Raw genomic sequence first — 14244 nt, forward strand, 5'->3', positions numbered from 1 at the left:
TGCGACTGAGAGAGATAAGCATGGCCGATTTGGACGACATTTGCCCTTGGGCTGGTTTGGCCTTGTATTCCACGATGGTGGCAAGCACATAGCCTAAAGCTTTAAGAGACTTGTACTTCTCGGTTTGGAGGGTAATTTGGACGTCTCGCCGGGTAGTGATTCGGAGATGAAAGCATTTCTCAATAATTCGAACAAGTCCTTTTGCTGGGCGGACTCTATTGTTTTCAGATGACACTTTCTGGCCTAGGCTTGGGCGCTGCGTATGGTGCCTATTCCTCTTAGTGTTGGGAACTTAAAAGCCTAGTAAAGGAACGAGGCGACGCTGAATAAGTGGTTAGGCCGCTTCTGCCGAGGATGGCATTGCAGTCGGTTGGGCCATCTATGACTAAACAGCTGATGGTCTGGATTGATTTGTAACTTCCTTCTCCTAGCGTAACCGGGAGTCTGATATGTCCCTTAACAGGGATTTTGATCTTGTTGACGGCAAAGTTATGGCCAGGCAAGGGGGCAAGATGGGCATCATTGAAACCCATATATCGATCGAACTACCATCGTCTATCGGAACTCGGCTTACTGTATTATTGGCGATAATCATTTTGATGACTAAGGGATCCGTGTGAGGATACTGGGTCCCGTCCAGGTCCTCTTCAGAGAAGCTATGGCCATGGACATGATCTGTTCGGCTTCTCGCCTAGCCTTCTTTCTAGCATTTTTGCCCACGTGGCTTCCTCTCCGCCGAAGATCATGTGTATTACACCTCCACCTGCCGGCATTGGAGGAGCTGGGGGCAGAGTCCTATCATGCCTTTTTACCTTCTTGGCATCATGATTGTAGTTTCCTCGGCATTGCTCACCTCTATTATTTTGTATGTGTTTCCGCCTTTTCCATCTGCCTTTTTCACGTAGTTGTTTAATTCCTCTCTCTGGGTGAGGTACTCGATCTCATCTTTCAGCTGTTTGCAGTATTCGGTAGTATGACCATAATCCTTGTGGAAATCAAAGTATTGATCGTTATTCTTTCGAATTGCGGCCGACCTTATTGGCTTGGGATATCTAATGACCGTGGGCTTAGATTTTTCGATAGCCATTAGGATACGGCTTTGAGTGATATTGAGAGGGGTGTGATGAAAGTTGCGAGGGAGCTCCTGGCTGTGGTCACCACGACCTTGATCTCTATGATCCCAGTTTATTTTCCTATCGTTCGCCTAATTCTTTTGGAACGACTAGTTTTTCTGAGGGTGGAACCTTCAGGTCTTGCAGTCCCTTAGGATGTCTTCTACCCTCATTTTCTCGCCGACAATGTCGGCTAGTTCTACCATAGAGACTAGCTTCCTCTTTATAAATTGAGCTTGTAAAGATTCGCTAGTGGTCCCATTAATAAGGCTGACGAAGCCAAGACGATATTCACGGCTTCGCCTATCATGTTGCATGCATTTTAGAAGTGGTTGAAGTAATCCCGTTGGGTTTCCCCTTTCTTTTGCATGCATTTCAATATGGTCACTAGATTCTTATCCTGGACCTGTCCCCATATGAACCTGTTTACGAACAGCGCAACAAGTTCGGCGAAACACGATATCGAAGCTGGTGGCAGCATCTAAAACCACACTTGGGCAACCCCTTGGAGCGTAATAGGAAAGGCTCGGCATCGGATCGGATCGGATCTGGCACGGCATGAAGGTTCATGGCAAAGTCAAAGGTCATTACATGAGTTGCAGGATCGCCCTCTCCGTCAAATTTCTTTATGTTTGGCATCTGCCACTTTGCTAGGGGAGTTTCATCCATTATCCTCTTCACAAACGGAGAAGGAGTCGTGACATAGTTAGGAATGGCTCTGCCTATTCTTTCGTAGCCTACAGGCTGGGAAATTTGAACATCGTTCTCGGCAAAGGCATGGGGCATGGCCGATAACAAGCGTAATGCCCAGGTGGCTGTCCCATCTGTTGATGTGGGTTACCCATCTGGGGGTTTACTCCAAACGGTTGAGCAAATTGATTTGGCGGTGTCGGGTTATGCGCAACATTGTGTATGGCCATGTTGACTAGGGCAGGCAGCGGCATCTGGCCATTGTGTGCCTGAAGCCAGCATTGTACTTCGGATTCAATCATTCGGCTGATTGTATCAGTCTGGTGAGAGTGGCCGACGGATGCCTCGGCTCGGTCTCACTGCCTTTTGCCGCCTTGGAGGCCCTCTTCCAAGTGGTGTGGCGAAAAACTCTCAGATTCTCGGCATAACGGTTGTATCTATAGGCGTCATGGTTGGAAGGCAAGTTCTTCCCCTTTTCTCTGCTGCACTCATTTCGATTTGTCATCGAGTCTCGGAGATCTCTTTCTGGCTGGTGAGAGCGGACTTAAGGACAAGACGGGACTCCATTGAGGATAACGCGGTCGATTTCGGAACAGTTTTCACCTTGGTTAGGAGGAGCGTGCTACAAACTGGAGCGCTTGCGTTCGCAGTTACGTGGATGTTTCCTGAGGAGTAACTGGAGGACTGATCTGGTTTTCGATTTGAAACTTCAAGGATAGGATTAGCAGTGGGTTCAAGGTCAGCGCCTTCTTGAGAAAATGGCTGGTCTTGAAGGGTGACCATGTTCGAGCGCCACACTGCTCGTCGACGGCGACTTTCTCCTGCCAGATCCTGGTCCTGGTCGGCATCGGCTTCCTTGCCTATCCGAGCAGCTGCTGCTCTTGTACGCATGCTTGTGAAGTTGCGAAAGCTGGTTGAGTAAGCTTATGAAGAACGTTACCCGAAAGGCAACAATAACTTTTGAAACTAGAAAACTCGATGAAGACTGGATGCAGAAAAAGGAAACTTTTTACGAACTCCCCACGGTCGGCGTCGAGGTGTCACACGAGCTGGTCGAATGACCCTTTCTTGTCTATTTTGATTCTTATTGGACATTGAATCAGGGCGTCGAATGAGTGACCTCGACGAGATTCAGTGTAGGAGTCTTCGTTAGAGAAATCATAGTTTCGCTAGTCTCGAAGGAATCTAGGAATAGATGCCTCCGACCAAAGGGCCTGAACGCGACCTTTGGAGAGCCTATCCTTGAGGTCTTCAGGACGAGGCGATGCATTTTCGGAAATGTGGTACAATGAGTCTCAAAGATCCTTGTGCGGTGAAGACCATTGGTGATGGTTGTGTCGAATCATTCGGTTATCTCTTTCTAGACAAGAAGGTCTAGATGACCCTCTTGAAATAGAATGTGTTGGGGTAAGAATACCCAACTTGGGAGGGATGACATCCGTGGGTTCTTACTCATGGGGGATCTCTTGGAGCCGCGATGACGATCTCTCGAGCCACGAGGAGAGGTACCATTCGACCTGTGAGAAGGGTTGATCGGCAGGAGCCTTTCCCCTCTCCCAGGCGAGATCTTGTGAGGGGGCGAGTTCTACTACGGTTCAAGCCCCTTGACGCCCTCTAGGTGCTGGATCTTCGGCTGTACCAGGCAAATGTGCAGCAGGGGCCTAGTCAGCCTGCTGTTGAGGGGCATATGCCCTAACAACTTGAGATCTTGTACCAGCCATATTGAAACGGATAAAAATAGGTAGAATTCGCATAATACCAGATTAGTGGATGGAGGAAACGACTTTTGTGTGATTCCTACAGACGGCGCCTGTGTTTCGTTAATAAAAAACGAGGTGGCGTAACGGACATGTAAGGAAGGTACAATGATCGAAATCTGCAAAAGAAAGGAAGAGATGGTAGCGACTTTTGTTTTGAACATATATGTTTCTTTAGAATGTGTCTCCATGTAGAAGATTACCTAAAATAGGCAATCACCAAATTCATTCATTTTATTTTAGATGTTGAACAATATGAAGAAGCCTTTTACATTCATGTTTAACAAGATGAGCAAAATTATGTGATGGCACAAAGATATGCAAATGTTTAATTATATATGTCCTCCGACGGATGCATTATAGATATATAGAGGGGGAGCTACTAATCTCCATCATTGAGCATCTCGATGCGTTTGGATCAATGCCAGTTCTTCATCTACGATCGTGCGTCATCGTTTACATTCGCTCCTTCATTCTCACTCCTTCCCCCCAAAATCTGTTGTTACTCAGAGTCCAATAAACCGAAATTGGGAAATCATTTAGAGGCCGGATGGACATGTTCGTAATCGATCTACTAGACTACTACTTTTTCGTTAGACAAAAATTTGCAACGACACGAATATTCTAAACCATCTCCTCCTCTGGCAGTTCTCAATTCCTCAGACATTACGTGGTCCAGGAGAGGAGAAATATGAGAAATGGACCATAAAGAGGATGAAAATAATTCAATTCGATAATCTTGAATCTGTTTAAATATCTTATATAGACAATAGCATGACTTATAAATTTATTCTAATTGCAAATTCAATTACAAATCTTATTGTCAAATCTTCATCCGACATATGACGTTTTACCAATGAATAGTAATTTGACACATGTATTTTAAAACTTTAAGTTTATTTATATTGCAAGTTACAATTTTAAGTCAATGATATTATTTTTTTTCCTATTCTAATTAGGAAATCAAAACACAATAATAATATAATGATTAATGTAATAATTTTATTCCTAATCAATTTTCTATCTATTATTTAAAAAATTATTCCTAATAAAATTCATATATTATTTTTTTCTATTCCTAATTAAAACGGACACATCTTCTTTTTTCCTATTCAAACGGGCATATTATTTAAAAAATTATTCCTAATTAAATTATAATATACATTATTTTTTTCAAATTTTTCATTAAACTATTATCTCATAAAAACCGGTTATATTTTATTTTTATTCTTAATAAAAAAAATGGTCATATATTATTGTTCAAACAATAGGAACAACTAAATTAATTAGATGCAATTATAAATTTTATTATGAAATCAAATTTTGATATATAACTTTTACTTTTTGTTATGTTTTATTATTTTTGAAAAAAATAAATAAATTCAATAGGATTTGATTGATATAAAGTTAAAATAATTTTCTTTTAATATAATATTTTACATAGATTTAATAATAAGTGCAAACCCCGATGCGCTAAGGCTCTCTGCTTTAGAGGGTATGGGGGAAGATATCGTTCAATTGCAAAGAGGTTGTTTCCGTGACTCGAACCCGTGACCTCTAGGCCATACAGGAACAACCTTAACTGGTTGCGCCAAAACTTGCCCTCTATAAATTTAATAATTTTTAATATAAATAATGTTTAGGAATAATAGTTTAATTAAAAAATTAGAATATATATTAATTTGATTATGAATAATTTTTTTAATAATATGTCCATTTAAATAGGAAAAAAGAAGAAAAATTCGTTTTAATTAGGAATGTAAAAAATAATATAATGAATTTTTATTAAAAAAAATTATTTAAAAAAAATTAGAAAAAATAACGTATTATAATTTTATTAGAAATATTTTTTAAATAATAGATAGGAAATTGATTGGGAATAAAATTATTATATTAAAAAAAAGTAATTGATAAAATTTTATTAAGAATCATTATGTTATTATTGTGTTTTGATTTCCTAATTAGAATTGGAAAAAAAAATATCATCAACTTAAAATTATAATTTGAAACCTAATTAAATTCAAAATTCTAAAATACATGTGTCAAATTACTATTCGTTAACAAAACGTCGTGTGTCGGATGTTGATTAGACAATAAAATTTGCAATTCAATTTACAATTAAAACAGATTTAAAATTAAAAATCTCACTATTATTATTATTGTATATAAGATAAGATTTGTTTTACGAATGAGAGTATTTTACTATACATGATATCTTGCTCGATTTCAATAAGCCCAACAAATATTTTTGTTCATAAAAATACCATCAATACATTTCATTAATTAAATTATGCCATTTTAAATAAAACATCAATTATTGTAAAATGGAGGTAGTATTACTTCTAAATCAAAATTTATAATCAGTTCACGAACATTACATTCCTCTCTAGTGTGTAACAAGTTAGAAAACCAGAGATAACATAAAACAGGAGGCATGGTTACAGCTACTTATTGTATAAGTGGACTGCCGTAAAGATGAACAAACCAGCCATCTGCCACAATAATAAACCATAACGTTCATGAGCTTCCATAGAAAAATATAACTGCAAATCTCACACAGGATATGAAAAAATAAAGCAAAACAGTTGCTATGCAATCCAGCAAGCCTCGTATATACTTCCTCCATTCGAAATTAAAAGTCCAAAAACCACTTTTCACACATATTAAGAAAATGGCAACACGTATATTTTTGACAAAATTACCCCCAACTTTAAGCCAATAGATATTCATTATTTTGTAACTCTTTATTTAGTGTCTCATGAGAAGTTGTAAAGTTAAGGGTAATAGTGTAAACAATTGTCTTTATTCTCAAAATGGACACTTAATTTGAAAATTTTCAAAAAGCAAATTTGGATACTTATTATGGAATGGAGGGAGTAGTGGTAAAGAGCAAATGACAGAGATAGAGATAAATAAACAAAACATTCGCACTTTAGAGGCTTTGTTTAGAGACATGAAGAAGGTAAAAAGTCATACCATGGAAAATGTTGCTCCATAATAGGGATAAGCTGCTGGTATAAACCTCTCATATTCATTGTGCCGATAAGGCCGGACTGGAATCTGCAAAAAATATATATATGAAAAAGAAGGCGGCACATAAAGGAAAAAAAAAAAACTAATCTAAATTAGGGAAGACAATAGTTACCTGCTTGGAAAGTGATAAAGTTGTGTATCCAAGATTTTCATACTCAATCTTGAACTGGAAAACTCCATAAGCATCTGGGACCTTGAATGATGTGGAATAAAGACCCTGAGGAACATGTGCTCACAGTGAGACTAACAAACAGCAAGAAAAAATCAAATAAACATTGTTAGCAAAGCCATCAAATACTTAAATACGCCTACCTTTTTATCTGTGGATAGAGTCTTCAAAACATAAGGGCTCATCATATAAAACTGAAGTTGGACATCGTTTGATACATATGGTTTCCAACTAGTTCCCGACCATTCATAAATCTCCACAGAATATTCCTTCAAATAAAAATATTCATATGAGACGGCAGTTAATCCTTTCTTTTCAAACTCACGGGTGTACTTTTTTGCTATATGAGAAGGGTTAGAGGGGACAAGTAGGAAAGTACCAAATCATCCTTGATTCTGTAAATTGCAGGTTCATCTGTTTCCCCAACTTTGTGGTGTCTTACGTTCACAGCCTGGACACCATTACAGCAGATAATACTTAATGTAACATAGATGAAGGAGGACGACTTAATCTGTTGACTGATAAATAGAAGAATCCAAACAAGCGGATTTTATTCAGAGAGAAGTGATCATGTGACGAGCAGCGAGGTTAATGCATACCTTAAGATGACCTCTTTCGTGGAAAACCCATCTGCTAAGTTCAGTCAATAACTGCTCATTACCAGCTTTTTCATGCCTGTATTCAAAATATAATTTTACTAGTCAGCAACACGACTGCAACATTCAAATGCTGTCAATGTGGACAAATCAAGCTAGAATGTATATACACTCACTTGGTTGCAGTCCCAGCCTGCTGCACTCCAGATCTGAAGAATCTGTTAACAAAGCCAAAAAGATCGATAACTTCTACGAAGAGGAAATTTTAGGTCAATGGATAACTACCAGTGTACGACATACCGATTGCTGAACATACTTAGTGAGCCAGCTATCAAAATTCGTGCATTGTTTCTTGCCTGCAATGAAACAAGGTATTAAAACATGCAAATCCTTAAAATCAAATAATAATAATTATTATTATTATTATTATTATTATTATTATTATATATCAGCAAACACCAAACGTTACAATCACATTAGTGCTGAAATTTAAGCTACCTGTACAACTGAAACCAATGAGATAGCAGAACCCATAAGAGAGGGAGGACTTGACAACTTGGCTTTTGGATAAGCAGAATAAGCTGCTGGAGAAGCTGAAAGAACCTTCAAAACCTGGATGACGCGTGAAGTTAACAATGAATTAAGAAAGGCAATTAATAGTTGTGTTGCGAGTAATGCAGTTATCCTACCATGTTATTGGCAGGATTCAATGAATGGCCAATCCCTTTGAAAAGCACTGGAGCCTGAGTTCATAATAGAACACATTATATTAGAACAATAAATACAAGAAATCACTCGGCTAACAATCACATGTATTGAAACTTCCACCTACTTCGATCTTGTTGCTCCCCAAAATAACTTCAGACTTTATCAGATCATTGCTAGCTATCAATGTATGATCTCCTTCAGTTGCGGAAACTGCATAGCTAGAGTGATCAATAACCATGGACGCAGCGTCCTGCATTCACAAAGTCTTCAGATAAATCAGACCATCCAAGCCATTGAAGTCGTAATTTTATGAAAAAAGTCCAAAATTTGATGACCATATGCAATTTTAAGCATAAAACAAACGAGAAATGCCAACAAAATATTATCACAACCATACGAAAATGATCTATAGCTGATACAAATTAAATTTAAGGAAACAATCTCGTTTACTTAACCACACACCTCGTCAAACTCAACACCACATTCAGTGGCAACTTCACGAATCAATTCTGATGAATTGACATCAGCTGCGATAATCAAGTCATGGCCAGAATCCACAAAGTCCAAAATTGCAGCTTGATCAACTGACCCTCCAAAACCTGAACAGAAACCAGACAATTAAAACATGTAAGCTTCTCCTTTTTCCGAAAAACAAATGGTGATCTCCATTTGGTACTAACAATGATGCTTATTAATGTAATCACGTTACACAGACTATTCACCATACCATGAAATCCATAAACTGGATGATGCATTGAATATCTAGGGTCATGGAGGTGGAACCTTGAAGGAATTTAAAATACAAAACATAGCTACATTAATTACGATTAAATTTGAATCTTATGACGATTTAGAGTCCTAGAAACTTATAGTTCTGTAGCCAAAACAGTAATGTGTTTGGTAATCAACATGAAAACTGCAGTGGACTAAAGATCCAATTTAAATTAAACTTTCAATGATAAAAACCTTGAGACTTTCCAGAGCAACAATAACTCAGTATATAAATTAATAAAGTTGAGCTCCCAAATCTCAATATAGCTGTTAAACGATCAGAATCACAGTTGTGATCTGCCTTAATTTAGCTCAGTTCAAATTTTAAGCTTTCTATTACTTTTTTAATGATATCTGGAAATTGAGCTTAAACATCATCGACTATATTATTAAACCAAGGCAATAATCTCTGAAAACTGAGCTATACACGCATTTTCAACCAAACGTAATTATGAGCCAGCAAACAACTAGCATCACTACCCCTGATCATTTTAGACTTTGCATTCATCAATTCAGCAAAAACAGTATGTTTAACAAAGCAGTAGAATCAAGAGAGGGAGATACAGTACGGTCAATGGAGGGGCAAAGGAGGACCAATGCATCATATAGGTAGTTTCCGTAACGCTGGAGGGAGATCTGGGGATCTGAAGCGAGCTTGAAATCGAGATTGAATCCTCGAGATTTGAGTGAATTGAAGTACAACGAGTGAGAAGATTTGATTGCGAAGTCATCTAAAAGCACCAGTACGCGGCGATCCGTTGGGGATTCCGGTGAGAAAGCGCGTAAGAGAGATGGCGCGATCGTTAGGATGACGAAGAAAAAGCTCAGATTGAATTTGCCCATCATTTTTTTGGGCGATCGGAGGTTGTGAGACCGAGTTTTTATAAGTCAATGTTCTTCTCCAGTGTTTTACGTCTGTTGGTAACATTATACAGTCTTCTGTTTTTATGGCGGAGACGACATGGACTGGGCCTGGTTGATTATGCTCGGGCCATGGGTGATAAAACCTTTAGCCCCTTTCCAGCTGCATCGTTATGACTTTTTGCCTTACAATTGCTGAGGCCAACTCCAATGTGGTGGTCACCCACCCATCGAAAAATTGTCACCGAAAGAACTCCAACTCCAATGAGCAATGTGTCATAATAATCATAAGTTGATCATCATTGTTTTAATGTGAAGGTAAGTCACACACCTTTATAAATAATATCAAATTTAATATATTAAACTTAAAATTCATATTTAATTAAACATGTGTAGATTTGGACATATATAAGGTAGGAGACACTCAGCAAGATGGATCTTACATGGTAGGTGGGTGAATTTTGTGGTTTTCTCCAATGCAAAAACTCACATTGGGTGTGTCACGTAACGTGGGTGACCTTCACATTGGAGATGGCCTAAGACAACCTATTAGCGTTTGCTATATCACAGATCGGCCACAACATATAAGAGTATGTCGACGACATGCTTGTTAAAGCATGAAGAAAGCGGACCATGTTAAAGACATGGTCGAATATTTTACCATACTCAAGGACTGCCAAATAAAACTCAATCTGGCTAAGTGTTTCATTGGCGTCCGGTCCAATAACTTCATCGGCCAAATAGTCTCCCAAAGAAGAATCGAAGCCAATCCAAACAAGATCAGAGTAATTATGGACATGAAGTAGCCTGAGAAGTCCTGGGAATCGCATTCGCGTGGACATCAGACATAGCAAACACTTGGCAGTGTGTTAGTATTGCGGAATTTAAAATTTTCTTTATTTTGAAAAATATCATTTACCTCTTACACAATAAACTAACACAGCGGATAACCCAAGATCCATCATATCGAGCATGTGATTGAATTACAAAAATTCAATCTAGCATGTAACATGCTATCTATGATTTTCATTCATAATGAATAATCATCCGATGTCAAAATTAGCACAATCCAATATTGAGTTACATCATTCGAAAATTACATCAATTTACTAAAGTAAATTTCTACTTGTCATTAAATCTACAACATGTGGATGAAAAGTTTCAAAACCAATTTTTCTATTTTTCAAACATAATAGTTCAAGAGCCTCACATGTGACTCCTCTAACGGTATCCACTCAAGAGAAATTTATCTACACTCATGTACATGCTATGCTAGATCACATATACATGATTTCACAAACATGATATCTCAAAACACTGTTGAGACAATCTCATGTAAATAAGAACTCCATATAATCGTCAAAACTCCTTTTCACGATTATCCAATTATAATATGTTAACACTTAGCATATCAATTCCACAACTAGAAGAACGATTAGAAATTACCCTTGATGAATTGTTCTTCACGTATATCCCTTCCTCAACTATATGCTTCTCTTGTCAAGACACTTCAATTTCTTAGACGTTAAGTCTCAATATCGATATATAGAAACTTTAGAGAAAGAAAAGTTGCAATAGATAAAATAAAATCACATTTCATTCCCTTCTCTAGTTTTTTTCTTAAAATGAAAAGTCTAAACTCCTATTTATACTCGACATTACCTCATTGATTAGTAATATTATTTCACTAAATAATATTACTTTATTATGAAGTAATAAATAAAAAAATTTATTACTTTATTGCGAAGTAGTCGCATTATTTCATTGCTAAGTAATTTGTTTATCTAATCACAAAATAATTTTAATACTTCGTCGTTATGTAGTTGCTTATTTCATGGCGAAGTAATCACATTTCTTCGTCGTTAACTAATTTCTTACTTCGTGGTGAAGTAGTCACAATAATTCATTGCTAAGTAATAGCAACATTTTTATAGGAGATAGGCATAAAAAATAATTCAAACTTTTTAAATTATTTTTTATCATCGAGATATTTTAATTTTTATTCTAACACTTAGAATAACTTAAATTTAATTTAATCGTACACTTACGACTAATCAAATTAAATATCATGTCTAAGGTATAGATTTTTCTTTTAGGGTGTGACCCTTTAGGTATCGGATACGGATATTAAAATAATGATATTATAATTATATTAACATACTAATATATAGGATCACATCGGATAATAAATTTCAATATCTGTCTGCCGTTTTCTCCAAATTGCCAACCCTACATGAGTAATACGTCAATATATTTATTTCATGAAAATGTTTATTACATAAAAGACAGTTGTTTTATAAGCTTATTCCTAATGGTTTGCCTCAAAATTCTTTCTTCAAGTATTTCATTCAAATTGATCCTCGAACTTTTCACTTCATTTTATTTGATCCTTCAAGCAATATTTGACTTCTCGACCAAAATTTGACCCATCGATATTTATGTGTCATTTTCCTTATTTATCTTCAAAATTTTGATGCCTACGATAGTAATTAAGTTCTGAATGTGCATAATCTTATAGTAACCCGAGCAACATCAACAATCTAACCACATCTAGTAGCATTAGCCATAAATTTCAAAATTAAATTATAATACATAATAGAAAAAAATCAAGGAAGACCGAGTCCGAGAGTGACTAACACGAGTCGGCAAGGAAGAGCTCGTCTAGGGACAGAGCCCGATAGGATTATCAGCTCCGAGACACCTAGACGAAGCCCGACAGTTACTCCGTCTCGGCACGGATCTATCAGCCTCCCTCTCCCGACTCTCACTCGGGGACAAAATGGTTATTTTCAGGAGAACCCTAATAATCCTTTATAAATACCCTAATGATAGGACATTTTTCAAGGAAGTGGAATCATCTTATTGTCCGCAATCATAGCTCACTAGCTAGGTTCCGTACATCTACTCTCTCTCTAGAGACATAATCTGACACACATACACACAGACTGACACCTCTCAGCAGAGACTCGTGTCCACGCCTAGAGACATAGCGTAGCTATCGGCCTCTAGGCGACCCTTGCTAGCCCGTATAGGCCGTAGATGCTCAACCACTCTCTTAAGAGTCCTCCTCTCTGATCAACGCTAGCTACAACCAAGTGAGAAGTGCATGCTCCTCACCACTCTACACATTCCATTCGTGGACGAATCATTTGGCGCCGAACGTGGGGAGCCGTTCATAAGGTCTTTTCGCTTTTTTAAGTTGAGTTTTGGTTAGATCTGCTTTCTCCGTCACCGGAAATGCCACCTAGGATTTGATCTAAAGTGGTGCTTCCGAGAGGTCGAGCCGGGGGTCATCTCGGTGATCTCCATAGGCCTTAAGGGCTTGTTTGGATTGATGGATTAGTATTATGGGATTCGGGACGGGTTTAGCATTAGCACCGGACTAAGATTCGAGCTTTGGATTAAGAAGAATGTGATTCTTATATGGATCATTATGTTGGATTCATAGGATTAACGTCTTGAATCCTGTTAAGCATTTGGATAGCATGATTCATTCATGGGATTTGTAACACAATTACCCATTTGCCCTTGAACCTACCGTTTTGATCTACTTCACGATTACATTACACATATTCTGACCATTCCAAACTCTATCCACAAAATCAAACCATACTATTTTACAAGAAATCCAGTCTTTCAAACACTATTTTACACAAATGAAAAAATAAACAAAGTGTAAAGAACTGAATTGTTTTTCAATTACAAAGGGCATTTCGATCAACAAGGAATCAAACATATGCTTCGGTTTTCTCCAGTTCGACTGACCAATACATGTCCACACATCCTTCATTGCCATTATCAGGTTCAAGGCTGGCACCCATTTGTCCAAGGTCTTGAAGCTTTCCATCTTTACCAATTCGACCTGTAAAAAACAATCAAACATTCCAAAAATTAGAACATTGCTTAGCAAATTGAAAAAAAAAAACCTAGTAAACCAATAAAGAAGTATACATTACCGTGATATTTTTTTATGCTTCAGCATCTTCTCGTCGAAGCTCAATTAAGAACCTAGAGTACCAGTATGGTTCTCCAACTGATGGTTTTGCTCAGTAAAACATTGCTTCATGTTGTTGCTGAATTCCTTCACCTCGCTTGGACGATCAACCTGCTTCTTCTTCCTCTGTCTGAAATATTTTCATTGCCTATAATCCACCAAATTCCTCTTAGCTTTTGCAGCATCAATTGGACCACCATTTAGCCACTTCTTCTTACCTTCATTTTCAGTACCATCATCCTCCATTGTTGGAGTAGAGGATAGAGGAGGATTTTGAACATGTTCTTGGACATGTGATTGTTCAGTGCTAGGTGGATTGTGTGGAGGGCTTGATGGATGGTTTATAGGGCTTGGTGGATGTTGTGGAGGGCTTGGTGGTAGTTCTTCACAAGTTGATACAGCTTCTGCTGTGTAAAAAGCACAATAGCTCTCTCATTGTTGGCATTTGTTTTTTCGCCCTTGGAGGCAATAATCGTTGCAGTAGTAGCTTTCCTCATTTCAATTAGACCAACAATATCAATAACATCACTTTCACGACATACATGATAGAAGT

The 14244-nt window shown here is 37.6% G+C and overlaps 1 protein-coding gene across 2 annotated transcripts; it reads right to left on the reverse strand.

Moving 5' to 3' along the window:
* Positions 1–6003: 6003 nt before the first annotated feature.
* LOC139881601 (dolichyl-diphosphooligosaccharide--protein glycosyltransferase 48 kDa subunit-like) lies at positions 6004–13984 on the reverse strand. Of its 2 annotated transcripts, XM_071866046.1 has the most exons (14): positions 13971–13984; positions 9406–9659; positions 8528–8664; positions 8190–8315; positions 8047–8100; positions 7856–7969; positions 7658–7713; positions 7534–7575; positions 7361–7436; positions 7141–7212; positions 6905–7030; positions 6705–6809; positions 6536–6619; positions 6004–6051 (listed from the first exon to the last, which is right to left on the reverse strand). In XM_071866046.1, the coding sequence occupies exons 1-14, from the start codon at positions 13982–13984 to the stop codon at positions 6004–6006; spliced, it is 1308 nt and encodes a 435-aa protein (XP_071722147.1). The 2 variants fall into 2 exon arrangements, with proteins under 2 accessions (XP_071722147.1, XP_071722146.1); XM_071866045.1 differs by lacking the exon at positions 13971–13984 and having other exon boundaries at positions 9406–9679.
* Between the last annotated feature and the right edge of the window lie 260 nt (positions 13985–14244).

This window comes from Rutidosis leptorrhynchoides, unplaced genomic scaffold (assembly GCF_046630445.1).
Source record: "Rutidosis leptorrhynchoides isolate AG116_Rl617_1_P2 unplaced genomic scaffold, CSIRO_AGI_Rlap_v1 contig174, whole genome shotgun sequence".
Classification (NCBI taxonomy): Eukaryota; Viridiplantae; Streptophyta; class Magnoliopsida; order Asterales; family Asteraceae; genus Rutidosis; species Rutidosis leptorrhynchoides.

Excerpts from the sequence above, each read along its gene's own strand:
- LOC139881601 (XM_071866045.1), bottom strand. The coding sequence starts at position 9,679 with ATGGGCAAATTCAATCTGAGCTTTTTCTTCGTCATCCTAACGATCGCG. Across the intron at positions 7,576-7,657 it reads CTAAGTATGTTCAGCAATCG|ATTCTTCAGATCTGGAGTGC; the intron begins GTATGTCGTACA and ends CTTTGTTAACAG. Across the intron at positions 6,620-6,704 it reads CTTTATCACTTTCCAAGCAG|ATTCCAGTCCGGCCTTATCG; the intron begins GTAACTATTGTC and ends TATTTTTTGCAG.